Raw genomic sequence first — 27,500 nt, forward strand, 5'->3', positions numbered from 1 at the left:
GTCTGTGAATACTCCACAACAGCATCAAATATCCACTACTCTGTCCCCTGCTAGGCCGACTGCTGCTCCCGGGACCAAACCCAAGACTGGGGTAAATCAGTCAATCATCGTGACGCTTATGCTTTAACCCAGATTTCAACCTCAAATCAACCATATAAGGTGTCAAGGTTTTGGGGAACATTTCAATTGAAGTGTTAGGTCTGGTCACATTTTAACCTACCATTTCAAACACAATCCACAACAGGGGTCTCAAGGCTTTGTTTGTGACGGATCTGTCAAACAACAACAGAGGTTTTAAGGTTTGGTTTATTTCAAGGCAAACTAACGTTTTGTGACGGATCTGTAAAAGTTGATGTCAGTCAAAAGTGTAAAGGATCTCTGGTTCGTCCTAACCTGAAATATGTCTCTTAATGAGTCTCTGGTTCCACCTGTCTCTTAATCTCTGGTTTTGTCTAGCCTGAAATCTGTCTCTTAATGGGTCGGCCGGCTGGTCGCTCAACTGAGCAGCTATAGCAGGAGGTACGGGGCATTTCACACCAGGCCAACTGTGTGATTAGGTTTAGATCCCATCGGAGAAGGGAGAGAAGGCTTATTGCCTTTCTTTACACACCTCAAGTCCCTCCAATCCCTCTGTCTGTGTCTGTTTACTATACAGTCCCGTGAGGAGTGTTTGCAGTGCACTTAGTGAGCTGGCAAGGCACAAGTCACGCACTAAAACCCAGAGAGGTTCTCACAGACGGATGGAGGGATGGACCGACAGACAGCGAACACACACGCACGCGCACACACAGACACACACACACAAACACACAATCACACACAGACTGACTCTGACTGGTAGGAATGTGGCTCAGCCATTCTGAGGGCCTGGTTCCTTGGCAGACAACTAAAGCCCGTAATTAGCAGGTTCCTGGGTCTTGAGCCACCTCGCCCCAACAAAAGGGTCAAAAGGGGGGGGGGGGGGCTGGGGTCGTGACAGGACAGACCAAGTGGGGCGAAGGGGGCCGAGGGAGGGGGTGGGACTTTGTTCAAGAGAGATTTACATCTTGACCTCTTCAGTCGCTCACTTAATGGCTTTTCTGTCTGACTGTGTCGTCTTTGTGTTTTTGGGACAAGCACACAATGAACACACAGGTGGGTTGACCATTTCTTGGACAAATCTTCTGGGACTGAATCACTTTATCCAGTGTTTGTTTTTGGCTGTTGTCTTGTGATTGAGGGGACGCTGAATTAGACACTGCTATTCTATTGACAAATTGACACATAGAAAGACATACAACATTATGATTTGATAAAAAGAGATGATATCGAAGATTATGCTCTTATCTGCTGTTTACAAAAGCACCGGAAGTTCTTTGGGGTTCCAGGGTTCACTTCCGCTCCTCTTCAAAAAGCTGTTAAAAAATGTATTTCAAAGGTTATGGTCTTTTAACAAGCAATTCAACACTTCAGAATGGAAGAAGGTCGTTACACAGAATCGCTTAATCTAGTGAGTTATTTGTTATTTATCACCCGAGAATTGTGCTATCCAGACAAAATAGTAGATAGGTGATTGGCTTTGTATCTTTAAACAGGAAAAAGGAATTTCTGTGTTATCTGTTGTCATTCCTCTTCCATATATATATAAACTCAGCAACAAAAAGAAGGTCCTCTCACTGTCAACTGCATTTATTTTCATCAACTTAACATAAGTTAAGTCAATATTTGTATGAATATAACAAGATTCAATAACGGAGACATAATCTGAACAAGTTCCACAGACATGTGACTAACAGAAATTGAATAATGTGTCCCTGAACAAAGGGACAAAAGTAACAGTCAGTATCCGGTGTGGCCACCAGCCGATTTAGGTACTGCAGTACATCTCCTCCTCGTGGACTGCACCAGATTTGCCAGTTCTTGCTGTGAGATGTTACCCCACTCTTCCACCAAGGCACCTGCAAGTTCCCAGACATTTCTGGGGGGAATGGCCCTAGCCCTCACCCTCCGATCCAACAGGTCCGAGACGTGCTCAATGGGATTGAGATTTGGGCTCTTCGCTGACCATGGCAGAACACTGACAATCCTGTCTTGCAGGAAATCACACACAGAACAAGCAGTATGACTGGTGGCATTGTCATGCTGGAGGGTCATGTCAGGATGAGCCTGCAGGAAGGGTATCACATGAGGGAGGAGGATGTCTTCCCTGTAACACACAGAGTTGAGATTGGCTGCAATGACAACAAGCTCAGTCCGATGATGCTGTGACACACCGCCCCAGACCATGACGGACCCTCCACCTCCAAATCGATCCCGCTCCAGAGTACAGGCCTCGGTGTAACGCTCATTCCTTCGACGATAAACACGAATCTGACCATCACCCCTGGTGAGATAAAACAGCGACTCGTCAGTGAAGAGCCCTTTTTACCAGTCCTGTCTGGTCCAGCGACGGTGGGTTTGTGCCCATAGGCAACGTTGTTGCCGGTGATGTCTGGTGAGGACCTGCCTTACAACAGGCCTACAAGCCCTCAGTCCAGCCTCTCTCAGCCAATTGCGGACAGTCTGAGCACTGATGGAGGGATTGTGCGTTCCTGGTGTAACTCGGGCAGTTGTTGTTGCCATCCTGTACCTGTCCCGCAGGTGTGATGTTCAGATGTACCGATCCTGTATAGCTGTTGTTACACGTGGTCTGCCACTGCGAGGATGATCAGCTGTCCATCCTGTCTCCCTGTAGCGCTGTCTTAGGCATCTCACAGTACGGACATTGCAATTTATTGCCCTGGCCACATCTGCAGTCCTCATGCCTCCTTGCAGCAAGCCTAAGGCACGTTCACGCAGATGAGCAGGGACCCTGGGCATCTTTGTTTTGGTGTTTTTCAGAGTCAGTGGAAAGGCCTCTTTCGTGTCCTAAGTTTTCATAACTGTGACCTTAATTGACTACCGTCTGTAAACTGTTACTGTCTTAACGACCTTTCCACAGGTGCATGTTCATTCATGGTTCATGGATCATTGAACAAGCATGGGAAACAGTGTTTAAACCCTTTACAATGAAGATCTGTGAGTTAATATGTTATGTATGTCAAAACCTGAAGAAGAGTTTTAATTGTATTATTTTTTACATGCATTTTACATTCAGCCTCTATCTAGCAGTGCCGGTCTACAGACCAAAGGTTGAGATGAGAATTTTATAGTTTTATTCTTAGACATATGTCTTAGTGTTCTTTAGTGATGTTATAACCGCAGACCTGTTCCAGGCCTTATAGACAGATTTCCATGAGCTGAAGAGATGAGCTGAAGGGACGAGCTGAAGAGACGAGCTGAAGAGACAAACTGAAGAGACGAGCTGAAGAGACGAGCTGAAGAGACAAGCTAAAGAGACAAACTGAAGACACGAGCTGAAGAGATGAGCTGAAGAGACGAGCTGAAGAGACGAGCTGAAGAGACAAGCTAAAGAGACAAACTGAAGAGACGAGCTGAAGAGATGAGCTGAAGAGACGAGCTGAAGAGACGAGCTGAAGAGACGAGCTGAAAAGGCGAGCTGAAGAGACTAGCTGAAGAAACGAGCTGAAGAGACAAACTAAAGAGACGAGCTAAAGAGATGAGTTGAAGAGACAAACTAAAGAGACAAGCTGAAGAGACGAGTTGAAGAGACAAGCTATAGAGGCGAGCTAGAGAGACGAGCTAAAGAGACGAGCTGAAGAGACAAACTAAAGAGACGAGCTGAAGAGACAAACTAAAGAGACGAGCAGAAGAGACGAGCTGAAGAGATGAGCTGAAGAGACGAGCTAAAGAAACGAGCTAAAGAGACAAACTAAAGAGACGAGTTGAAGAGACGAGCTAAAGAGACGAGCTGAAGAGATGAGCTGAAGAGACGAGCTGAAGAGACGAGCTAAAGAAACGAGCTAAAGAGACAAACTAAAGAGACATGCTGAAGAGACGAGCTGAAGAGACGAGCTAAAGAGATGAATTCAAGAGACAAACTAAATAGATGTGCTAAAGTAAACAGAGCTCTCTCACTGTGCCTAATAGACGTTGGAGAAGTACTTAGTTGGAGGAAACAGAGAGCATGTGTGTGTGTGTTTGTATGTGTGTTCGTGTGTCTGCATGTGTGCGTGCGTGCATCTGACTGTATGTATCTGTGTCTGTGTGTGTGTGTATGTGTGTGTGTGTGTGTGTGTGTGTGTGTGTGTGTGTGTGTGTGTGTGTGTGTGTGTGTGTGTGTGTGTGTGTGTGTGTGTGTGATTCTGGGCACCTCTACAGTGGAGAACCCATGGAGTCAGTGAGTGATGGATTGAAGTGAAGAGGCGATGACTGTCTGAAGGGGTTGTGAGTGGTTAAGAGGATAGGGGTCTATTCAGGAACTGGAGTGGTGAGATGCCCACTCAATCCACTCTGATAGGACAAGGAGACGCTGGACAGACAGCTGGCCCTTTGAATGAAGGATAGGTATAGGTTGTCAAAAGATGGCAAAGCTGCAACGTCAAAATGGTGAAGGAGCAATGATTTCCCCTGATTTCCATCACCCCCCTCTCTTGATATTGGGTCTCCAGATGCACTGGCATATGGGTAGGGTGTAATTAGCGGAACATTCCACCCGGATCGATTCCGAGGGGGGATGACTGACTGAGACATTTGATTAGTCCGTTGTGGGAGGTAATCCTGTGGAAAAGGCCTGATGGGATTCCCACAGTTTGAGAATTCCCAAAACGGAAATGGATGCTCCTTCTCCCTGGTTCCCACAGAGGCTGTGTATGTGTGATGACCCCACTCTAATAAAAGAAAATAACCTCACCCCTCCTCCAGACCCTCCCCCTCTATCTTACCTTCCTACTGTACTTACTGGAGGAGCAAGGGATAGTTAGGAGGGCAATCCTCTCTAAATCATTTAACAATGGGGAGAGGGAGAGCAAAAAAAGAAAGAAAGAAATAAAGAGCATGGGGCCTGGTCCAAAGTAGTGCATTATACAGGGAATTTACATGTGTATTTTATTTCACCTTTATTCAACTAGGCAGGTTAAGAACAAATTGGTTTTTATAATGACGGCCTACCGGGGAACAGTGGGTTAAAAGGATCTCTACAGATTGGTGTCCCACCCTCTGGATGGTTGAGGTAATGTACGCTAATTTTTATTTATTTATTTTATTTTACCTTTATTTAACCAGGTAGGCAAGTTGAGAACAAGTTCTCATTTACAATTGCGACCTGGCCAAGATAAAGCAAAGCAGTTCGACAGATAAAACGACACAGAGTTACACATGGAGTAAAAACAAACATACAGTCAATAATGCAGTATAAACAAGTCTATATACAATGTGAGCAAATGAGGTGAGAAGGGAGGTAAAGGCAAAAAAAGGCCATGATGGCAAAGTAAATACAATATAGCAAGTAAAATACTGGAATGGTAGTTTTGCAATGGAAGAATGTGCAAAGTAGAAATAAAAAAATAATGGGGTGCAAAGGAGCAAAATAAATAAATAAATAAAAATTAAATACAGTTGGGAAAGAGGTAGTTGTTTGGGCTAAATTATAGGTGGGCTATGTACAGGTGCAGTAATCTGTGAGCTGCTCTGACAGTTGGTGCTTAAAGCTAGTGAGGGAGATAAGTGTTTCCAGTTTCAGAGATTTTTGTAGTTCGTTCCAGTCAATGGCAGCAGAGAACTGGAAGGAGAGGCGGCCAAAGAAAGAATTGGTCTTGGGGGTGACTAGAGAGATATACCTGCTGGAGCGTGTGCTACAGGTGGGAGATGCTATGGTGACCAGCGAGCTGAGATAAGGGGGGACTTTACCTAGCAGGGTCTTGTAGATGACATGGAGCCAGTGGGTTTGGCGACGAGTATGAAGCGAGGGCCAGCCAACGAGAGCGTACAGGTCGCAATGGTGGGTAGTATATGGGGCTTTGGTGATAAAACGTGTGAGTAGCATGACGTTGTAAGTAACAAGGACATAGACATATCTGATATGGGCAGAAAGCTTACATTCTTGTTAATCTAACTGCACTGTCCAATTTACAGTAGCTATTACAGTGAAAGAATACAATTCTGTTTTGATTTGATTTGATTTGATTAGGATCTCTTTTAGTCCCCATTTGGACTAATCTTCCAAGAGTCCTTAAACATTAAAATACAATTTATAATACGAACACATTTTCAAATATAACACACTATTACAAACATACATAATATACTCATCTTAGGTTTAATTACATACAGTCGGGAGGAACTACTGAATATAAGAGCAACGTCAACTCACCATCATTACGACCAGGAATACGAATTTCCCGAAGCGAATCCTGTGTTTTGTCCATCACCCAGGACAATGGATCGGATCCCAGCCGGCGAACCTAAACAACGTCGCCCCTAAACACCGTCGCCGTAAAAGGGGCAAACGAAGCGGTCTTCTGGTCAGGCTCCGGAGACGGGCACATCGTGCACCTCTCCCGAGCATACTACTTGCCAATGTCCAGTCTCTTGACAACAAGCAAGGGTAGCATTCCAGAGAGACATCAGAGACTGTAACGTTCTTTGCTTCACGGAAACATGGCTCACTCGAGAGACGCTATCGGAGTGGGTACAGCCAGCTGGTTTCTTCACGCATCGCCGTGGCGTGGTGTGATCATAACAACATACAGGAACTCAAGTCCTTCTGTTCACCTGACTTAGAATTCCACACAATCAAATGTCGACTTCATTATCTACCAAGAGAATTCTCTTCGATTATAATCACAGCCATATATATTCTCCCCCAAGCAGACACATCGATGGCCCTGAACAAACTGGGGATTTTAACAAGGCTAATCTGAAAACAAGACTCCCTCAATTCTATCAGCATATCGATTGTGCAACCAGGGCTGGTAAAACCCTGGATCATTGTTATTCAGCGACACATATAAGGCCCTCATCCGCCCTCCTTTCGGAAAAGCTGACCACGACTTCATTTTGTTGCTCCCAGCCTATAGACAAAGACTAAAACAGGAAGCTCCCACGCTCAGGTCTGTTCAACGCTGGTCCGACGAATCTGATTCCACGCTTCAAGATTGCTTCGATCACGTGGATTGGGATATGTTCTGCATTGCGTCCAACAACAACATTGACGAATACGCTGATTTGTCAATGTTGGAAGTGCATTGGCGATGTCGTACCCACAGCAACTATTAAAACATTCCCAAACCAGAAACCGTGGATTGAAGGCAGCATTCACGCGAAACTGAAATCGCTAACCACTGCTTTTAACCAGGGCTAGGTGACCGGAATCATGACCGAATACAAACAGTTTAGCTATTCCCTCCGCAAGGCAAACAAACAAGCTAAGTGTCAGTATAGAGACAAAGTAGAGTCTCAATTCAACGGCTCAGGCACAAGATGTATGCGGCAGGGTCCACAGTCAATCACGGATTACAAAAAAGAAAACCAGCCCCGTCGCGGACCAGGATGTCTTGCTCCCAGACAGACTAAATAACTTCTTTGCTCGCTTTGAGGACAATACAGTGCCACTGACACGGCCCGATACCAAAACCTGCGGACTCTCCTTCACTGCAGCCGACATGAGTAAAACATTTAAACGTGTTAACCCTCGCAGGGCTGCAGGCCCAGACGGCATCCCCAGCCGCGTCCTCAGAGCATGCGCAAACACAGCTGTGTTTACGGACATATTCAATCAACCCTTCTCCCAGTCTTCAAAAGGGCCACCATTGTTCCTGCTCCCAAGAAAGCTAAGGTAACTGAGCTAAACGACTACCGCCCCGTAGCACTCACTTCCGTCATCATGAAGTGCTTTGAGAGACTAGTCAAGGACCATATCACCTCCACCCTACCTGACACCCTAGACCCACTCCAATTTGCATACCGCCACCATAGGTCCACAGACGACGCAATCGCAACCACACTGCACACTGCCCTAACCCATCTGGACAAGAGGAATACCTACGTGAGAATGCTGTTCATAGACTACAGCTCAGCATTTAACACCATAGTACCGTCCAAACTCATCATCAAGCTCAAGACCCTGGGTCACCACCCCGCCCTGTGCAACTGGGTACTGGACTTCCTGGCGGGCCGCCCCCAGGTGGTGAGGGTATGTAACAACACCACCCCGCTGATCCTCAACACTGGGGCCCCCCAAGGGTACGTTCTGAGCCCTCACCTGTACTCCCTGTTCACCCACGACTGCGTGGCCATGTACCCCTCCAACTCAATCATCAAGTTTGCGGACGACACTACAATGGTAGGCTTGATACCAACAACGACGAGATGGCCTACAGAGAGGAGGTGAGGGCCCTCGGAGTGTGGTGTCAGGAAAATAACCTCACACTCAATGTCAACAAAACAAAGGAGATGATCGTGGACTTCAGGAAACAGCAGAGGGAGCACCCCCCTATCCACATCGACAGGACAGTAGTGGAGAGGGTACTAAGTTTTAAGTTCCTTGGCATACACTTCATGGACAAACTGAATTGGTCCACCCACACAGACAGTGTTGTGAAGAAGGCGCAGCAGCGCCTCTTCAACCTCAGGAGGCTGAAGAAATGCACAATTGAGAGCATCCTGTCGGGCTGTATCACCTGGTACGGCAACTGCTCCGCCCAATACCGTAAGGCTCTCCAGAGGGTAGTGAGGTCTGCACAACGCATCACCGGGGGCAAACTACCTCCGCTCCAGGACACCTACACCACCCGATGTCACAGGAAGGCCATAAAGATCATCAAGGACAACAGCCACCCGAGCCACTGCCTGTTCACCCCGCTATCATCCAGAAGGCGAGGTCCGTACAGGTGCATCAAAGCAGGGACCGAGAGACTGAAAAACTGCTTCTATCTCAAGGTCACCACCACTAACATTGAGTGGCTGCTGCCAACATACTGACTCAACTCCAGCCACTTTAATAATGGAAATTGATGTAAAAAATGTATCACTAGACACTTTAAACAATGCCACTTAATTTAATGTTTACATACCCTACATTACTCATCTCATATGCATATACTCGATACCATCTACTGCATCTTGCCTATGCCGTTCTGTACCATCACTCATTCATATATCTTTATGTACATATTCTTTATCCCTTTACACTTGTGTGTATAAGGTAGTTTTTGTGGAATTGTTAGGTTAGATTACTCGTTGGTTATTACGGCATTGTCGGAACTAGAAGCACAAGCATTTCGCTACACTCGCATTAACATCTGCTAAACATGTGTATGTCACAAATTTTATTTTATTTGAACATAATGACCCAATAAAAACTCAATCTAAAAAATATTGATTCTTCATCTACCCACAACATTTCTATGTATTAAATTTAAAATAATGTTTAAATTTATATATTGAAAGGTTTCTGGTTTTCTCAGTTAATTTATTCAATTTCTTTATTGCTCTAAATCGAAATGTTCTTTTGCCTATTTCTCTCTTCTGTCTGGATAACGCATAGATGGTGAACAATCTATTCCTAGTATTTACGGAATGTCTGTCTCTTGTTTTTTTCGATTATCTTGTCGATTGATGACCAACCAAGAACATTGCGCATGACTGCAACAGAAGAACCATATCTCCACCTTAAAACAATCCTTGCTGCTTTGTTCTGTGTATTCTGCAGCCTCCTAACTTCACTTGATGATGCATTTCCCCAGACCACAGAACAGTAGTTCACCTGACTCTCAATTAATGCTTGTGTTATTTGCTGAATAATTTTTCCTGGTAAATATTTTGCTATCCTTCTGATTATGCGTGCTGTTTTAATAATTGTTTTACATAGATTAGTTATTTGATATGACCATGATAAGCAGTTGTCTAGCTGCACTCCCAATAGTTTGGTTTCTGCCACTTCTTCAATATGTACTCCTCCCATACTTAATTGTATCCCATGCTGTTTTGGCCTTTTCCTCGTGGAAAAGACCAACATAACTTTTGTTTTCTTGGTGTTTAAAACAAGTTTGTTTTGGCAAACCCACTCCCTGATATTCTCCAAATCTCCTTGTAAAGCTTGCTGTACCTGTTGAACCGATTGTCTTGCTGCATAAATTGTAGTATCATCTGCAAATATAGTAGCTTGAGTTTCAGCTAAGGCATAGGGAAAGTCGTTGGTATATATTAAATAAAGAAGTGGCCCAAGGCAGCTGCCCTGCGGTATTCCACAGTTTAACACATGAGGGGAAGAAAATTAACCATTTATATAGGTGGACTGTTTCCTGTCAGTTAGATATGACTGTACCCAATTCAATGCTACCTCCTTAAAACCATAATGCATTCATTTTGTCAAAATTATTTAATGATCGACTAAATCAAATGCTGCACTGAAATCTAAAAATAGTACAAACATGCCATTATCCATAGCATTGAGCCACTGGTCAGTCATGTCAACCAATGCAGTGGTAGTGGAATGGTTTTAGCGATAAGCATGCTGATTGGCTGTAATCAGATCAATCTTTTCCATGTACTCCCATATTTGTCTACTCACAATACCCTCCAATATCTTACTGAGTGTAGGGAGTAGACTAATCGGTCGACTGTTGGCAGGAGTAATGGGTTCTTTGTGGTATTTCGGAATAGGACACTTCGACAAACTTCAAAGTGTTTCCTTTCAAATGGTATCAATAATATGTATATCCTTGCATTAGGTCCTGAGCTACAGGCAGTTAGATTTGGGTATGTCATTTTAGGCATACATTTTTGGGTATCTCATTTTAGGGTATGTCATTTTTTACCTTGTCATCTCAGGGATTAAATCCAGCAACCTTTCGGTTACTGACCCAATGCTCTAACCACTAGGCTACCTGCCACCCCAAGGGTGCCATTTGGTACGCACTTAGAGGGAGAGCGATAGAGAGATAGAGAGGGGGTGCATTAAAGTGAAAGAGACAGACTGACTCATTTATCATGTGGCAGACCTAATCACTCATTCCTGCCTAGTCATATCCACACAAACGGCAGGAACGTGAGCGACCCCTCATAAGGAAGATGTCAGCCACTCGAGGGGTATAGGCCCAAGGAATTCTAATGGAAAATAGGTCACCATCTATGTCTGAGATGGGACGAGAAGAAAGGGAGGAATGTGCAGAGAAAGGGAAAAGAGAGATCAAGGGTCTGGCTAATGTAATTAAATGACAGCAGGGGAGGAGATCCTGCTACTGATCTTGGTCAGGCTAGTGTTGGATTCACAAGTGAGCCCTCAGCACATGGCTAACATCTGCACTGAAGAGGGTTATGAGCTAGGACTGCTAACATGCTGGATAGCTAAACCTAGTTTTTAGCATATTAACACAGTGGCTAAGTAAATAAAACATATACAGTGGGTCAAAGAAGTATTTAGTCAGCCACCAATTGTGCAAGTTCTCCTACTTAAAAAGATAAGAGAGGCCTGTAATTTTCATCATAGGTACACTTCAACTATGACAGACAAAATTAGAAAAAAAATCCAGAAAATCACATTGTAGGATTTTTAATGAATTTATTAGCAAATGATGGTGGAAAATAAGTATTTGGTCAATAACAAAAGTTCATCTCAATACTTTGTTATATACCCTTTGTTGGCAATGACAGAGGTCAAACTTTTCTGTAAGTCTTCACAAGGTTTCCACACACTGTTGCTGGTTTTTGGCCCATTCCTCCATGCAGATCTCCTCTAGAGCGGTGATGTTTTGGGGCTTTTGCTGGGCAACACGGACTTTCAACTCCCTCCAAAGATTTTCTATGGGATTGAAATCTGGAGACTGGCCAGGCCAGGCCACTCCAGGACCTTGAAATGCTTCTTATGAAGCCACTCCTTCATTGCTTGGGCGGTGTGTTTGGGATCATTGTAATGCTGAAAGACCCAGCCACGTGTGTTACTGATGGTAGGCTTTGTTACTTTGGTCCCAGCTCTCTGCAGGTCATTCACTAGGTCCCCCCGTGTGGTTCTGGTATTTTTGCTCACCGTTCTTGTGATCATTTTGACCCCATGGGGTGAGATCTTGCGTGGAGCCCCAGATCAAGGGAGATTATCAGTGGTCTTGTATGTCTTCCATTTCCTAATAATTGCTCCCACAGTTTTGTGACTGTTTGAGGTTGTGGACAGGTGTCTTTTATACTGTTCAAACAAGTTCAAACAGGTGCCATTAATACAGGTAACGATTGGTGGACAGAGGAGCCTTTTAAAGAAGAAGTTACAGGTCTGTGAGAGACAGAAATCTTGCTTGTTTGTAGGTGACCAAATACTTATTTTCCACCATAATTTGCAAATAAATTCATTAAAAATCCTACAATGTGATTTTTTCTCATTTTGTCTGCCATAGTTAACGTGTACCTATGATGAAAATTACAGGCCTCTCTCATCTTTTTAAGTGGGAGAACAATTGGTGGCTGACTAAATACTTTTTTGCCCCACTGTATTTATTAGCATGCTAACACACTGGATAGCTAATCAAAGTTGCTAGCATGCTTAGACTCAAGCTGGCTAATCAAAATATCTATCTATTTGCATGCTCACATGCCAGCTAAGTTAACTGAACAAAACAGCTATGTATTAGCATGCTAACGCGCTGTCTTGCTAACCAAAGCATCGATATCAATGGACACGAGTTGCTCACAGTCGTGTTCAGTAGGCCTAGGACATGATCTGCAGACATTAATCTCTAACATTTAGGCTTCCGAAAGTTGTAGCGTCTATTCATTGTATTACATATCTAACATGTCTACTTCCAAAAGTTATAGCATGTCTGTGTAACAGATGTAAATCGTACTCTCCTTGCGTTGTGTTTTCCCCTAATAAATCACATCAGCCAGTGGTCCCAGTTGAGCATCATTTATTTCTGTTGCTGTTGTTAAATAGGAAACAGCACGTTAGTTGTGCAGGGCATAATGATATTGATGGCTGTCGATGGTAAAACCTGTAGCATGAAGACAACTGTGTTAGCAGTGATCTTATGTGACCATTGTATTGTTGTAAGCTAGCTAACACACTTATTTACAGCAATCATATACCAAGCACATTCCAGAAAGCCCCCCAATGCCTAACAGGTACCATATACCCACACATGTATAAATCAGTAACGCACAGCAAACTTGTACACATTGTAAAACAGAAAACAGTATTCAGAACGTGACCTTCCACTTGCATCACATTCTCATACTGGGAAGACCTGGCGTTTGTGATCTTCCCCTATCTGCAAGCGGGACCAATCACAACACGCCTTATTGTCATCAGAGTTGAACCAACCAATAAGAATGCTTGAACATTAAATACACCTTTCTTTAGATGCAAGTGGAAACATAAGCAACCCTGTTACATTTGTTCATTGTATCACATATTTAACATGTCTGCTTCCAAAAGTTATAGCATGTCTGTTCAATGTATTTCATATCTAACATGTCTGCTTCCAAAAGTTATAGCATGTCTGTTCATTGTATTTCATATCTAACATGTCTGCTTCCAAAAGTTATAGCATGTCTGTTCATTGTATTTCATATCTGCAACGTTCAGTACCAAGCTGAACACAACCCACAATTCACACTAATTTAATTAGAGTATCCGATTGGATTATAGACAGGAAATGAATGAGGGGGAGGTCTATAATGGACAGTTTATGCTCAGGCAGGGCATTGGGTTAACTGTGAGTATTTTCAACATGTAGACAGATATTCCATTGATGCAGCATTTGTTCCTTGGACACGACAATGGAGCAAATGTCCACAACAGCAGGACTCCCTCTTTATCTTGTTGATGGCAGTGGTCTGCACTGTGTGTGTGTGTGTGTGTGTGTGTGTGTGTGTGTGTGTGTGTGTGTGTGTGTGTGTGTGTGTGTGTGTGTGTGTGTGTGTGTGTGTGTGTGTGTGTGTGTGTGTGTGTGTGTCTTACCAGGTAAATACAAGGAAGATTGATCATTGTGCTAAATGCCCCCTCTCTCACACACACACACACACACACACACACACTGTCTATGCTCTTATACCTTCCCTATCTGTCTCCATGGTTTGACTTTTGGTTGGAGATAAAACTAAACTCCATCTTTAAAATCAAACATTTTTGATAAACGAAAATGCATTCCAAGTAAGCACTGACTGCTAACCTTCACCACTCCACAGTCTTCATCAAGCATGCCACCATTTTGTTCTCTCATGACAACTGGTGTTTATGTAACAGTGACAAAGTCCTAGAATCCTGACATGTGGCTTTGGCGTGTTGTTTTGAATGGACACTGACTAAGGTAAGTGTCACAATGTATGAATTGCAATGACAGTGCCATAGCAAGTGGCTATTCTTGGCTACGCTGTACTCTCGTCGGGGTTCTGTGTGCGGTGTGTGCTGACCTAGCAGGTGGTTTTCATTCTTGTGTGTTGTTGTGGGGTTGTGGTGGTGGATGGTGCACCATAGCAGGTGTCTTTCTCTCGGCAATAAAGTTTGTTGTTGTTTGGCCTCATGCTCGTGGTTGCCGTGGCAGGTTGCTGTCTTTGCGTTGTAGCGACAGCTATTTTAGCGGAGGTGTTAAGTTATAGCGGCTAGGATTGGGGTAAATTAAGTTAAATTGGGATGTGATTGTTTGTCATAATGAAGTATGTGGAGGGATCTGTGGTGATTTACCTTATATCTTATTTGTTTAATTGTCTTATCTTTTGGTCGTGTAACATGAAATTGTAAATTTTCTAGGATCATAATATGATTTGATATAAAATATGACTGATGAGGTGTGTCATAGTGGCTTCCCAGTCTTTTGTTGTGTGGTGCGTTTTAACATGGTGCTATTATAAGGGGGTTTGTGGCAGCAGTAGAGGATGTCACATGTCAGGGCAGAGGCCCCTTAAATGGTACAGTCGGAAACAACATATCAATCACTCTCTGGGAGAAGAGTTCCCCAACAGCACAGGGCCGCCAAAAAACAAACCTTCTGTTAACCAACAGATAGGTTATGTCCCAAATGCCTCCCATTGTCCTACTATATATAGTGCACTACTTTTGACCAGAGCCCTATGGTGCAGCACGCATAGACATCCCTCAACTGTCTGTTAAATGTAGCACCCCAGATTCGAACATAGATGTACTTGTTATGTATACCAACTCTAACCTATACAAACTCTGACTTATACTAACTCTGACCTATACAAACTCTGACTTATACTAACTCTGACCTATACAAACTCTGACTTATACTAACTCTGACCTATAGATTGGGGGATGGTGGACTGTGAGGGTGGGGAGTGGAGGGAGAGGTTTTTTCAGGGGGGGGCTGTAGGGGGGTCTCGGATGGTTGAGGGGCAGCTCTTGGGAACTGTGGGGGGACCTTGGATGGTTGAGGGGCAGCTCTTGGGAACTGTGGAGTGGTCTCGGTTGGTTGAGGGGCAGCTCTTGGGAACTGTGCCGGGGGCCTCGGATGGTTGAGGGGCAGCTCTTGGGAACTGTGGGGGGGTCTCGGATGGTTAAGGGGCAGCTCTTGGGAACTGTGCGGGGGATCTTGGATGGTTGGTGGCCTGGCGGTTGGGAGTTTGGGCAGATAGGGGCACTTGGATGGGAGTGTCTGCTAGATGACTGAATGTAAGGTAAATGTTGAGTGGCTTTACTCCAGGTAGATTGTATGTTTTAATATTCAATCAAAATAAATAAAGAATCAGACCTATACAAACTCTGGCAGCTCCATCGCCCCTCAACATTCCATAACCATCCCATAACCATCCAACCTCCTGGCATTGGTTCTGTCTTCCATCTCCCTGGCAACCACGCTCAAAACAAACCATCTGTCATATCTCGCCGCTGTTCGGTCGCTGTTTGACAGTGCGTGATGTAATGCTGTAATTAGGTATTAGAATTCCAAGTGTCCGAGTTGTCTTGTACCTGTTGGGTCCAAAGGGTTAGGCAAGTGAATTTAGATGCTTATAGATGGACACAAGAGGGACTACTTTTTGATTTATCGCCTGTTGGGTTAGCTATGCGTGTGTTTAGTTATCTTGTGTGGATGTGGACAATGGCTGTGCTGAGGCGTCTGTGATAAGGCCACAGGCTGTAGCTGTCGCTTGTCCTTCCTCTCTCTCTCGTCCTGTTTGGCAAGTGGCCACCAACACACAGTCCCCGAACATCCTTTATCCACAACCAGAAACCACACCTTGGCTTTCCAATGGGCCTATATAGAACTGGATCTCTCTCTCTCCCTCTCTCTCTCTCTCTCTCTCTCTCTCTCTCTCTCTCTCTCCATCTCTGACAATATTACTCTCTCCCTCTTTCTCTCTCTCTATTTCCCTCCCTCTCCCTCACATCCATTCTTCTACATGCTAATAATATCTATAACTTATTATACAGGCCTACAATTGCTTACCTTCACATTTCTCTGTTGCTCTACAGACAAAATTTGAATTAAAGTCAGTCAACAGCATGGTGGGAAACCAACATTATTTCAATGTCACATGGGGGTGTCTCTGTGGGTATACTGTCCGGTCATGGCCGAGTTAGTCGGCTTTCTGCTGTGTTGTTGTCCCTGACCCTGACTGAGACCAATCTGCACTGAACACACAGCTGCAGGAGCACAAACAGAGGCCTGCCTCAGCCTCTCAGCCCCTCAGCCCCTCAGCCTCTCAGTCTCTCAGCCCCTCAGCCTCTCAGCCTCTCAGCCTCTCAGGCTCTCAGCCCCTCAGCCTCTCAGCCCCTCAGCCCCTCAGCCTCTCAGCCTCTCAGCCCCTCAGCCTCTCAGCCCCTCAGCCCCTCAGCCTCTCAGCCCCTCAGCCTCTCAGCCTCTCAGCCTCTCAGCCTCTCAGCCTCTCAGCCCCTCAGCCTCTCAGCCTCTCAGCCCCTCAGCCTCTCAGCCTCTCAGCCCCTCAGCCTCTCAGCCCCTCAGCCTCTCAGCCTCTCAGCCTCTCAGCCTCTCAGCCTCTCAGCCCCTCAGCCTCTCAGCCTCTCAGCCTCTCAGCCTCTCAGCCTCTCAGCCTCTCAGCCTCTCAGCCTCTTAGCCCCTCAGCCTCTCAGTCTCTCAGCCCCTCAGCCTCTCAGCCTCTCAGCCTCTCAGCCTCTCAGTCTCTCAGCCTCTCAGCCTCTCAGTCTCTCAGCCTCTCAGCCTCTCAGCCTCTCAGTCTCTCAGCCTCTGTCTCTCAGCCTCTCAGCCCCTCAGCCTCTCAGCCTCTCTCAGCCCCTCAGCCCCTCTCAGTCTCTCAGCCCCTCAGCCCCTCTCAGTCTCTCAGCCCCTCTCAGTCTCTCAGCCCCTCTCAGTCTCTCAGCCCCTCTCAGCCCCTCAGCCCCTCAGCCCCTCTCAGTCTCTCAGCCCCTCTCAGTCTCTCAGCCCCTCTCAGTCTCTCAGCCCCTCTCAGCCTCTCAGCCCCTCAGCCCCTCTCATTCCCTCAGATCTCTCAGCCCAACGAGCCTCTCAGTCTCTCAGCCCCTCTCATTCCCTTAGCCCCTCTCAGCCCAACGAGCCTCTCAGCCCCTCTCAGCCTCTCAGTCTCTCAGCCACGGTCAAAAAGGAGAGGGAAAGAAAAGAGGAGAGAAAAAGAAGATTGTTTTTGGAACAGGATGTGGAAAAAAATGAACTTCTTCTTTACCTCTGTACGGAAATCTCTTATTTCCTGCCGATTCAAGGTTGCATGGATTGTATTAGGTATTCCAAAAACTGGGCAGAACACAAAGGTTTTTTTTCTCAGTCGGTGGGAGACAGGCCTTTTAATTAACAAGACATGGAAGAAGAAGAAAAAAATAATAATGAAATGTGAAATTGTTTTGTTAAACGTTGCCACGTTACTCATGACTTTTGTGGTGAAAAATCTAACTGATGCAGAATTCTCTGTCTCATTGTAAACTTCAAGGAAATGATTCAGTCCACCTACTGGACAGCATGTCCCTACATCCTCTAACTTTGAGCCACCAGAAAGACATAAATACAATGGCAAACTGAAGACCCCCAGTCCGCTGGGCCCATAATACCATCCTGTTCAGTGACAAAGTGGTCAAACATAATTGGTGGAAAAACGCTAATCGTCATTCGTGGAGAGTAAAGTACCGCTCCATATACTGGTGGGTAAACTCTTACAGAAAATGAAAAAGGTGAGTAATGGGCATTTACGTGCATTCAACATCCACCACACCACTGGTCCTGTAGTGTTGTGACTGGATCTGTAGTATTATGACTGGTCTTATAGTGTTATGACTGGATCTGTGGTGTTATGACTGGTCCTGTAGTGTTATGACTGGTCCTGTAGTGTTATGACTGGTCCTGTAGTGTTATGACTGGATCTGTGGTGGTATGACTGGTCTTATAGTGTTATGACTGGTCCTGTAGTGTTATGACTGGTCTTACAGTGTTATGACTGGTCCTGTAGTGTTCTGACTGGATCTGTAGTGTTATGACTGGATCTGTAGTGTTATGACTGGATCTGTAGTGTTATGACTGGTCTTGTAGTGTTATGACTGGTCCTGTAGTGTTATGACTGGTCTTATTGTGTTAGGACTGGTCCTGTAGTGTTATGACTGGTCTTATAGTGTTATGACTGGTCCTGTAGTGTTATGACTGGTCTTATAGTGTTATGACTGGTCCTGTAGTGTTCTGACTGGATCTGTAGTGTTATGACTGGATCTGTAGTGTTATGACTGGATCTGTAGTGTTATGACTGGATCTGTAGTGTTATGACTGGATCTGTAGTGTTATGACTGGTCTTGTAGTGTTATGACTGGTCCTGTAGTGTTATGACTGGTCTTATAGTGTTATGACTGGTCTTATAGTGTTATGACTGGTCCTGTAGTGTTCTGACTGGATCTGTAGTGTTATGACTGGATCTGTGGTGGTATGACTGGATCTGTAGTGTTATGACTGGATCTGTAGTGTTATGACTGGATCTGTGGTGGTATGACTGGATCTGTAGTGTTCTGACTGGATCTGTAGTGTTATGACTGGATCTGTAGTGTTATGACTGGATCTGTGGTGTTATGACTGGATCTGTGGTGTTATGACTGGTCCTGTGGTGTAATGACTGGTCTTATAGTGTTATGACTGGTCTTATAGTGTTATTACTGGTCTTATAGTGTTATGACTGGTCTTATAGTGTTATGACTGGTCCTGTAGTGTTCTGACTGGATCTGTAGTGTTATGACTGGATCTGTGGTGGTATGACTGGATCTGTAGTGTTATGACTGGATCTGTAGTGTTATGACTGGATCTGTGGTGGTATGACTGGATCTGTAGTGTTATGACTGGATCTGTGGTGTTATGACTGGATCTGTGGTGTTATGACTGGTCCTGTGGTGTTATGACTGGTCTTATAGTGTTATGACTGGTCTTATAGTGTTATTACTGGTCTTATAGTGTTATGACTAGTCCTGTAGTGTTCTGACTGGATCTGTAGTGTTATGACTGGATCTGTAGTGTTATGACTGGATCTGTAGTGTTATGACTGGTCTTGTAGTGTTATGACTGGTCCTGTAGTGTTATGACTGGTCTTATAGTGTTATGACTGGTCTTATAGTGTTATGACTGGATCTGTAGTGTTATGACTGGTCCTGTAGTGTTATGACTGGATCTTATAGTGTTATGACTGGTCCTGTAGTGTTATGACTGGATCTGTAGTGTTATGACTGTTCCTATAGTGTTATGACTGGTCCTGTAGTGTTATGACTGGATCTGTAGTGTTATGACTGGTCCTATAGTGTTATGACTGGTCCTGTAGTGTTATGACTGGATCTGTGGTGCTATTACTGGATCTGTGGTGTTATGACTGGTCCTGTGGTGTTATGACTGGACTTATAGTGTTATGACTAGTCCTGTAGTGTTATGACTGGATCTGTAGTGTTATGACTGGTCCTGTGGTGTTATGACTGGATCTGTAGTGTTATGACTGGTCCTGTAGTGTTATGACTGGATCTGTAGTGTCATGACTGGATCTGTAGTGTTATGACTGGTCCTATAGTGTTATGTCTGGATCTGTAGTGTTATGACTGGACCTATAGTGTTATGTCTGGATCTGTAGTGTTATGACTGGTCCTGTAGTGTTATGACTGGATCTGTAGTGTTATGACTGGTCCTATAGTGTTATGACTGGTCCTGTAGTGTTATGACTGGATCTGTGGGGTTATGACTGGATCTGTGGTGTTATGACTGGTCCTGTAGTGTTATGACTGGATCTGTAGTGTTATGACTGGTCCTGTAGTGTTATGACTGGTCCTGTAGTGTTATGACTGGTCTTATAGTGTTATGACTGGTCTTATAGTGTTATGACTGGTCCTGTAGTGTTATGACTGGTCTTATAGTGTTATGACTGGTCTTATAGTGTTATGACTGGTCCTATAGTGTTATGACTGGTCCTGTAGTGTTATGAGTGGATCTTATAGTGTTATGACTGGATCTGTAGTGTTATGACTGGATCTATAGTGCTATGACTGGATCTGTAGTGTTATGACTGGATCTGTAGTGTTATGACTGGTCATATAGTGTTATGACTGGTCTTATAGTGTTATGACTGGTCCTGTAGTGTTATGACTGGATCTTATAGTGTTATGACTGGATCTGTAGTGTTATGACTGGATCTATAGTGCTATGACTGGTCCTGTAGTGTTATGACTGGATCTGTAGTGTTATGACTGGTCCTATAGTGTTATTACTGGATCTGTAGTGTTATGACTGGTCCTATAGTGTTATGACTGGTCTTATAGTGTTATGAATGGATCTGTAGTGTTATGACTGGATCTGTATAGTTATGACTGGTCTTATAGTGTTATGACTGGTCCTATAGTGTTATGACTGGTCTTACAGTGTTATGACTGGTCCTGTAGTGTTATGACTGGATCTTATAGTGTTATGACTGGATCTGTAGTGTTATGACTGGATCTATAGTGCTATGACTGGATTTGTAGTGTTATGACTGGTCCTGTAGTGTTATGACTGGTCTTATTGTGTTAGGACTGGTCCTGTAGTGTTATGACTGGTCTTATAGTGTTATGACTGGTCTTATAGTGTTATGACTGGTCCTATAGTGTTATGACTGGTCCTGTAGTGTTATGACTGGTCCTATAGTGTTATGACTGGTCCTGTGGTGTTATGACTGTATCTGTAGTGTTATGACTGGATCTGTAGTGTTATGACTGGTCCTGTAGTGTTATGACTGGAACTGTAGTGTTATGACTGGATCTGTAGTGTTATGACTGGTCCTATAGTGTTATGACTGGTCCTGTAGTGTTATGACTGGATCTGTGGTGTTATGACTGGATCTGTGGTGTTATGACTGGTCCTGTGGTGTTATGACTGGACTTATAGTGTTATGACTGGTCCTATAGTGTTATGACTGGATCTATAGTACTATGACTGGATCTGTAGTGTTATGACTGGTCCTGTAGTGTTATGACTGGAACTGTAGTGTTATGACTGGATCTGTAGTGTTATGACTGGTCCTGTAGTGTTATGACTGGAACTGTAGTGTTATGACTGGATCTGTAGTGTTATGACTGAATATGTAGTGTTATGACTGGATCTGTAGTGTTATGACTGGTCCTGTAGTGTTATGACTGGATCTTATATAACTAACATTCACCACCAGTTAAATCAAGTTGTGCATAGTATCTTACATACCATCTCTGCTTCCATATCAGCTGTGTCTGACAGTAATATCATGATGTCTTGCGTATTGTCACGACTTCCCCTGAAGTCGGTCCCTCTCCTTGTTCGTGTGGTGTTCGGCGGTCGACGTCACCGACCTTCTAGCCATCATTGATCCTTTTTTCATTTTCCATTGGTTTTGTCTTGTCTTCCTACACACCTGGTTCCAATCCCATTCGTTACATGTTGTGTATTTAACCCTCCGTTTCCCCTCATGTCCTTGTCAGAGATGGTTTGTTGTATGTAGGTGTGGTATTTTGTTCTGGTGTGCGACCGGTTTTGCACCCTATTATGTTTTTATGTACTTTTGTTTTCGGAGGTTTCTTGAATGTTTATTTAACAGCTCTGTTTTTACCAAGTTCATTCTCCTGCGCCTGACTTCCCTGCCACCAGCACGCACCGCATTACACATATTAGTTGCTGAGAGAGAGATTTATAGTGTTAATAGTGTTTGTGAGTATGTGTGTGCGCGTATGTGTGTGCGCGTGTGTGTGTGTGTGTGTGTGTGTGTGTGCGCGCGTGCAGCAGAAGCTGTGTGTGTTCGTGTGTGTGTGCGTGTGTGTGTGTGTGTGTGCGTGTGTGTGTACATGTGTGTGTATGCGTGTGTTATTAGTATTATTATAATTATTATTGTTATTATTATTATTATTGTTAATATTACTGTTATTAACTGATATTACTGTTACTAATGTTGTTATTTTTACTGCTGTTATTATTGTTATTATTATTATTGTTGGTTAGTACATCAAAAGGATGCACACACACACACACACACACACACACACACACACACACACACACACACACACACACACACACACACACACACACACACACATAGTTGTGTGATGATGTTATAGATGGTAAATCTTCTATATGACAGGTAAACTGAGGCATCTCGAAACCCCCTCCAGCCCGAATGAACGTCTGTAAATCATGCAACAAACAAACACACTTGAAGCGGAGCAGAGCACCGACACACAACAGGCACGCATCGTAAAACCAGGTGTGATGCAGCCAGCGGCACTCACAGCAGGCCTGCGGTGTGTGTGTGTGTGTGTGTGTGTGTGTGTGTGTGTGTGTGTGTGTGTGTGTGTGTGTGTGTGTGTGTGTGTGACATCATCTCACCCACATCTCAACACAGCCACTACTTAGACACAACGGTCAAACCGTGAGTCTTGACTTAGAATGTGGGCCTTATTAACAGACGTCATGATGAAGGTGTTTGTGTTTTGTTAGGGCTCATGTCTGGCATTATAAGGTAGGGTGTGTTAAATTAAATGTCTGAAGGTGTTGGGTATCTGGTGGCATTGTGTGTGAAATCTGGAGGTGCAGCTGCGTATGTGTGTATGCGTATCTGTGTTTGCCAGACATGTGCATGCCCTTGTCCATGCGTATTTGAGTCTGTGTGAGGAAAAAAGGAGAGAGAGAGAGAAAGAGAAAGAGGGAGAAAGAGAGTGATATTGAGTGAGAGAGAGGGGGGGGGGGGGGGACAGAGAGAGAGAGAGAGAGAGGGGGGGACAGAGAGAGAGAGAGAGAAATAACAGAGAGAGAGAGAACAAGAGAATGAGAGAGAGAGAAAGTGAGGGAGAGAGAGAGAGAGAGAGAGAGAGAGAGAGAGAGAGAGAGAGAGAGAGAGAGAGAGGGAGAGTGAGAGTGAGAGAGAAAGCAGTTGGGGAGACAGAGAGAGTGAGAGAGAGAGAGAGAGAAGAGAGAGAGGAGAGAGAGAGAGAGAGAGAGAGAGAGAGAGAGAGAGAGTAGGTAGGTCATTAAACAGGAGGTCTACCATGGCCTCTGTCCTCCATATGAGGCATTTCAACCCTGCTCTGGGACTCACTCTGCCCACTCTGTTGTTGTCCCCCAATGCACCGTTGGCTAATCCAGGAGCTAGCATTGTTACTGGAGTCAGGCTCATGCTAATCCAGGAGCTCACGAGACTGATCCCCATTTTCTCTACTTGGTAAGACACAGAGCCAGGAGACGAATGCCATATCATGAACAACGAGGCAAAAAAGAAGAGGTGTTAGTCAGGAGGAGGACAGCAATGACCTCAGTGTGATAGGAGGACCAGACCAGACAAGGCCAGTCTGTGGTAGTGGGAGGAGGAGGTGGTAGGAGTTGGGAGGAGAAGGGGGAGACAGGAGTTGGTTTGTCTCTCGTCTGTTGATGGATTCCACTGGCCTGCCAGCCGTTTACACTCAGAGGGCCTAACACTAAATCCCAGCAGACACTGGATGAAACCAGAAGCCTGCTGCTTTGGCTTGGTGCTCTAAACAAACACACTGTGTGTGGGGTGTGGGTCCGTGTGTGGGGGGTGGGTCTGTGTGTGCGGGTGGGTCTGTGTGTGCGGGGTGGGTCTGTGTGTGCGGGGCGTCTATGTCACTCTCTCTTTCTCTCATCTCCCTTTTTCCATCAACATCACTCCTGTACAGACCGTATCTCATGTCCAGCAGGTTGAACAAGAGGGCAAGTACACGGCTGGCAGCCTGTGTGGGAATGATCAGCTAGCAGCTGCTGAAGCTGTCTGCTTCCTTAAGCCACTCAGTAAACTGTGCCCATTTCCCAACGTAGATTACTGTTAAACACTTCCTAGGACCCATCTGTATATATCACATTATGAAGATGTGATGTACTTCAGGCATTGGTGCAATGATGTGTACAGAATAAGAATAGGAATTTGAATATGTCTTGAATCTAATGTTATAACGCATTCTACAATACCACCTGTGTTTTGTGTTCAACTTACGCAAAACTGACCTGTGTGGTTAAATATCATTTCAAAAACATCGTAAAAACAACGTAATCTGAAACGCATGACAGGTGTAGATGGAGAGGCTAAACGGACACTGCTGACCTGTTACAAACCAAAGCAGGTCAGGAGTGTCTATAGAGCCTTTTCCAGGTATAGGCCTCATTTCTTTACCAGGAAGTAGTCCCTCACTTACCAGGAAAGATGACATCACGTCCTGTTGACACACTTCAAATGTAATGTGACACATCTGGAAATTGTTAAAAGGTGGAATGGGGTATAGGGAGAGGGGAGAAGGTGTAAGGGCGAGGGAGGCGGAGGACGGGGGGCTTGTCTCTGAGAAGTGGGGTGCAGTGAAAAGAGAGAGAACGTTTTTAAGGGCATGTGCGCGCAGGGCTTAGAGTGTGGAGAATGAATTCCATTATAAGTGCAGGGCTGATAGGTCTGTCACACTCACACTGCAGTCACGGACCAGAAAAAAGATCAAACCAAGGCCCTCTGTACACGCACACGCATACAAACACGCGCTTACAAACACACACATACAAACACACACATACAAACACACACATACAAACACACACATACAAACACACACATACAAACACACACATACAAACACACACATACAAACACACGCTTACAAACACACACATACAAACACACACATACAAACACACGCACACAGAAACACTCTGCTTGACTCTCTCTTTCCCCCCTTCCCACTCCTCTCTCCCTCTCTCCTCTTCTCCTTCTCACACACAGTGTCCTCCTCCCTCCATCCCTCTCCGTCCAGTTTACCTGACCATAGCATAGCCATGCCACTGGCACCAATTAAACCATCTGGTGAGGTGAGAGAGAATGGATCTGCTTGGCTTGAGCCTGTCTAATCCCTGGGTCTGCTGAGACTATGGGTGGTCAGAGTCATTGGGCCCAGTCCGCAGCTGGAGATAGTTTTTTGGGGGAGGGTGGTGGTAGGGGCGGTGGTCTGGAGGTCTGGCATGGCAGACTCGATTTACGTCATGCAAGACTAGAGCCACATGCCAAAGCGCTGCATTGCATAGTGTTGTTTGCCCCCTGTGTCATACACACCCTGCAGAACGTACACACACGTGCACATGGAGACATGCACAGACACAAATACACACACTCTCACACTCTCACATCCACACACCTCTCCCTCTCCCTCTCTCTCGCTCTCCCTCTCTCTCCTTCCCCCCCTTTCTTTCTTTCTTTCTTCTTTCTTTCTTTCTGTCTCTCTCTCCGCCCCCTTCCCTCCCTCCCTCCCTCTTTTCTCTCTCTTTTTCTCTCTCTTTTTCTCCCTCCCTCCCTCCCTCCCTCCCTCCCTCCCTCCCTCCCTCCCTCCCTCCCTCCCTCCCTCCCTCCCTCCTGGCTGGTTGTTGTGTTTGTGGTGATGATTTAATGATTGAACTGCCGATGAGGGAAGTACAGGGCTGTAGGTTCTCCCTAAAGGGTTTCCTACTTCTCCCTAAAGGGGTTCCTACTTCTCCCTAAAGGGGTTCCTACTTCTCCCTAAAGGGGGACTTCAGTAATGGTATCTCCCCAGTGTTGTTGGAAGGTTAATTAAAGGGCACTAAATTGTTGAGGGAATTCCTCTCTATTTCCACATGTGAAATGTGACCTGCGTGTGTGATAAAGCCCTCTGTTGTTTCTCTGAATCCCCACTGGCCACACACACACACACACACACACACACACACTTGCACACACGTACACAGACACACACACTGTGGCCCAGCCAGCCCATCCAGCCCATCCAGCCCACCCAGCCCACCCAGCCCATCCAGCCCATCCAGCCCACCCAGCCCACCCAGCCCACCCAGCCCATCCAGCCCACCCAGCCCATCCAGCCCATCCAGCCCACCCAGCCCACCCAGCCCACCCAGCCCACCCAGCCCATCCAGCCCACCCAGCCCACCCAGCCCACCCAGCCCACCCAGCCCATCCAGCCCACCGAGCCCACCCAGCCATCCAGCCCATCCAGCCCATCCCAGCCCATCCAGGCCCACCCAGCCCATCCAGCCCCACCCAGCCCATCAAGCCCATCCAGCCCATCCAGCCCCATCCAGCCCAGCCAGCCCATCCAGCCCATCCAGCCCACCCAGCCCATCCAGCCCATCCAGCCCACCCAGCCCATCCAGCCCATCCAGCCCATCCAGCCCATCCAGCCCATCCCAGCCCACCCAGCCCACCCAGCCCATCCAGCCCATCCAGCCCATCCAGCCCATCCAAGCCCACCCAGCCCATCCAGCCCATCCAGCCCACCCAGCCCATCCAGCCCATCCAGCCCATCCAGCCCATCCAGCCCACCCAGCCCATCCAGCCATCCAGCCCATCCAGCCAGCCAGCCCATCCAGCCCATCCAGCCCATCCAGCCCACCCAGCCCATCCAGCCCATTCCAGCCCATCCAGCCCACCCAGCCCATCCAGCCCATCCAGCCCATCCAGCCAGCCAGCCCATCCAGCCCATCAGCCCCCATCCAGCCCACCCAGCCCATCCAGCCCATCCAGCCCACCCAGCCCATCCAGCCCATCCAGCCCACCCAGCCCATCCAGCCCAGCCAGCCCATCCAGCCCACCCAGCCCATCCAGCCCACCCAGCCCAGCCAGCCCATCCAGCCCATCCAGCCCATCCAGCCCACCCAGCCATCCAGCCCACCCAGCCCACCCAGCCCATCCAGCCCAGCCAGCCCATCCAGCCCATCCAGCCCATCCAGCCCACCCAGCCCATCCAGCCCATCCAGCCCAGCCAGCGGTGAATGTGATTGAGGTTGTGTGGGATTTAGATAAGACTTAGAAGAGGTATGCATGGCTGGGGCTCAGACACTGGGTTGTGGAAGAGACTGAGGCTTGAGTCCCAAATGGCTCTACTGCTCTACTTTTGACCAGGGCCCAACTCTGGTCCAACTACTCAAATCTAGTGCACTATATAGAGGGTAGGGTGCCATTTGGGACACAACACAGAGACAGACAGATTGGGACCAAGACAACAGTTTTATCCAGCCATCAACCCAGCTGATCAACACCGACAAACAGAGAAGATGAGACGAGGCTTTGTGTTGGCTATACATCCGTGGCTGTGTCTGAAATGGCATCCTATCTGGGGCACTACTTCTGACCAGGGCCCATAGGAGTGCACTATATAGGGAAGCAAATCCTTTTTTGGACTAAGCCGTCTCTCACAGAATTTGATGTGTAGATACTGGAGTTTTCACTGTGACCTGACCAAC

The 27,500-nt window shown here is 46.0% G+C and overlaps 1 protein-coding gene across 1 annotated transcript in view; it reads left to right on the top strand.

Moving 5' to 3' along the window:
- LOC109876141 (uncharacterized) overlaps positions 1-27,500 on the top strand; it is a 42,473-nt gene that overhangs the window by 11,118 nt on the left and 3,855 nt on the right. The window contains exon 4 of the mRNA XM_031814897.1: positions 1-91. This exon is cut by the window's left edge and continues 53 nt beyond it. Coding sequence (XP_031670757.1) covers positions 1-91 — 91 coding nt within the window. The remainder of the gene's footprint in view (positions 92-27,500) is intronic.

This window comes from Oncorhynchus kisutch, unplaced genomic scaffold, assembly GCF_002021735.2.
Source record: "Oncorhynchus kisutch isolate 150728-3 unplaced genomic scaffold, Okis_V2 Okis07a-Okis12b_hom, whole genome shotgun sequence".
In the NCBI taxonomy this organism is placed as follows: domain Eukaryota; kingdom Metazoa; phylum Chordata; class Actinopteri; order Salmoniformes; family Salmonidae; genus Oncorhynchus; species Oncorhynchus kisutch.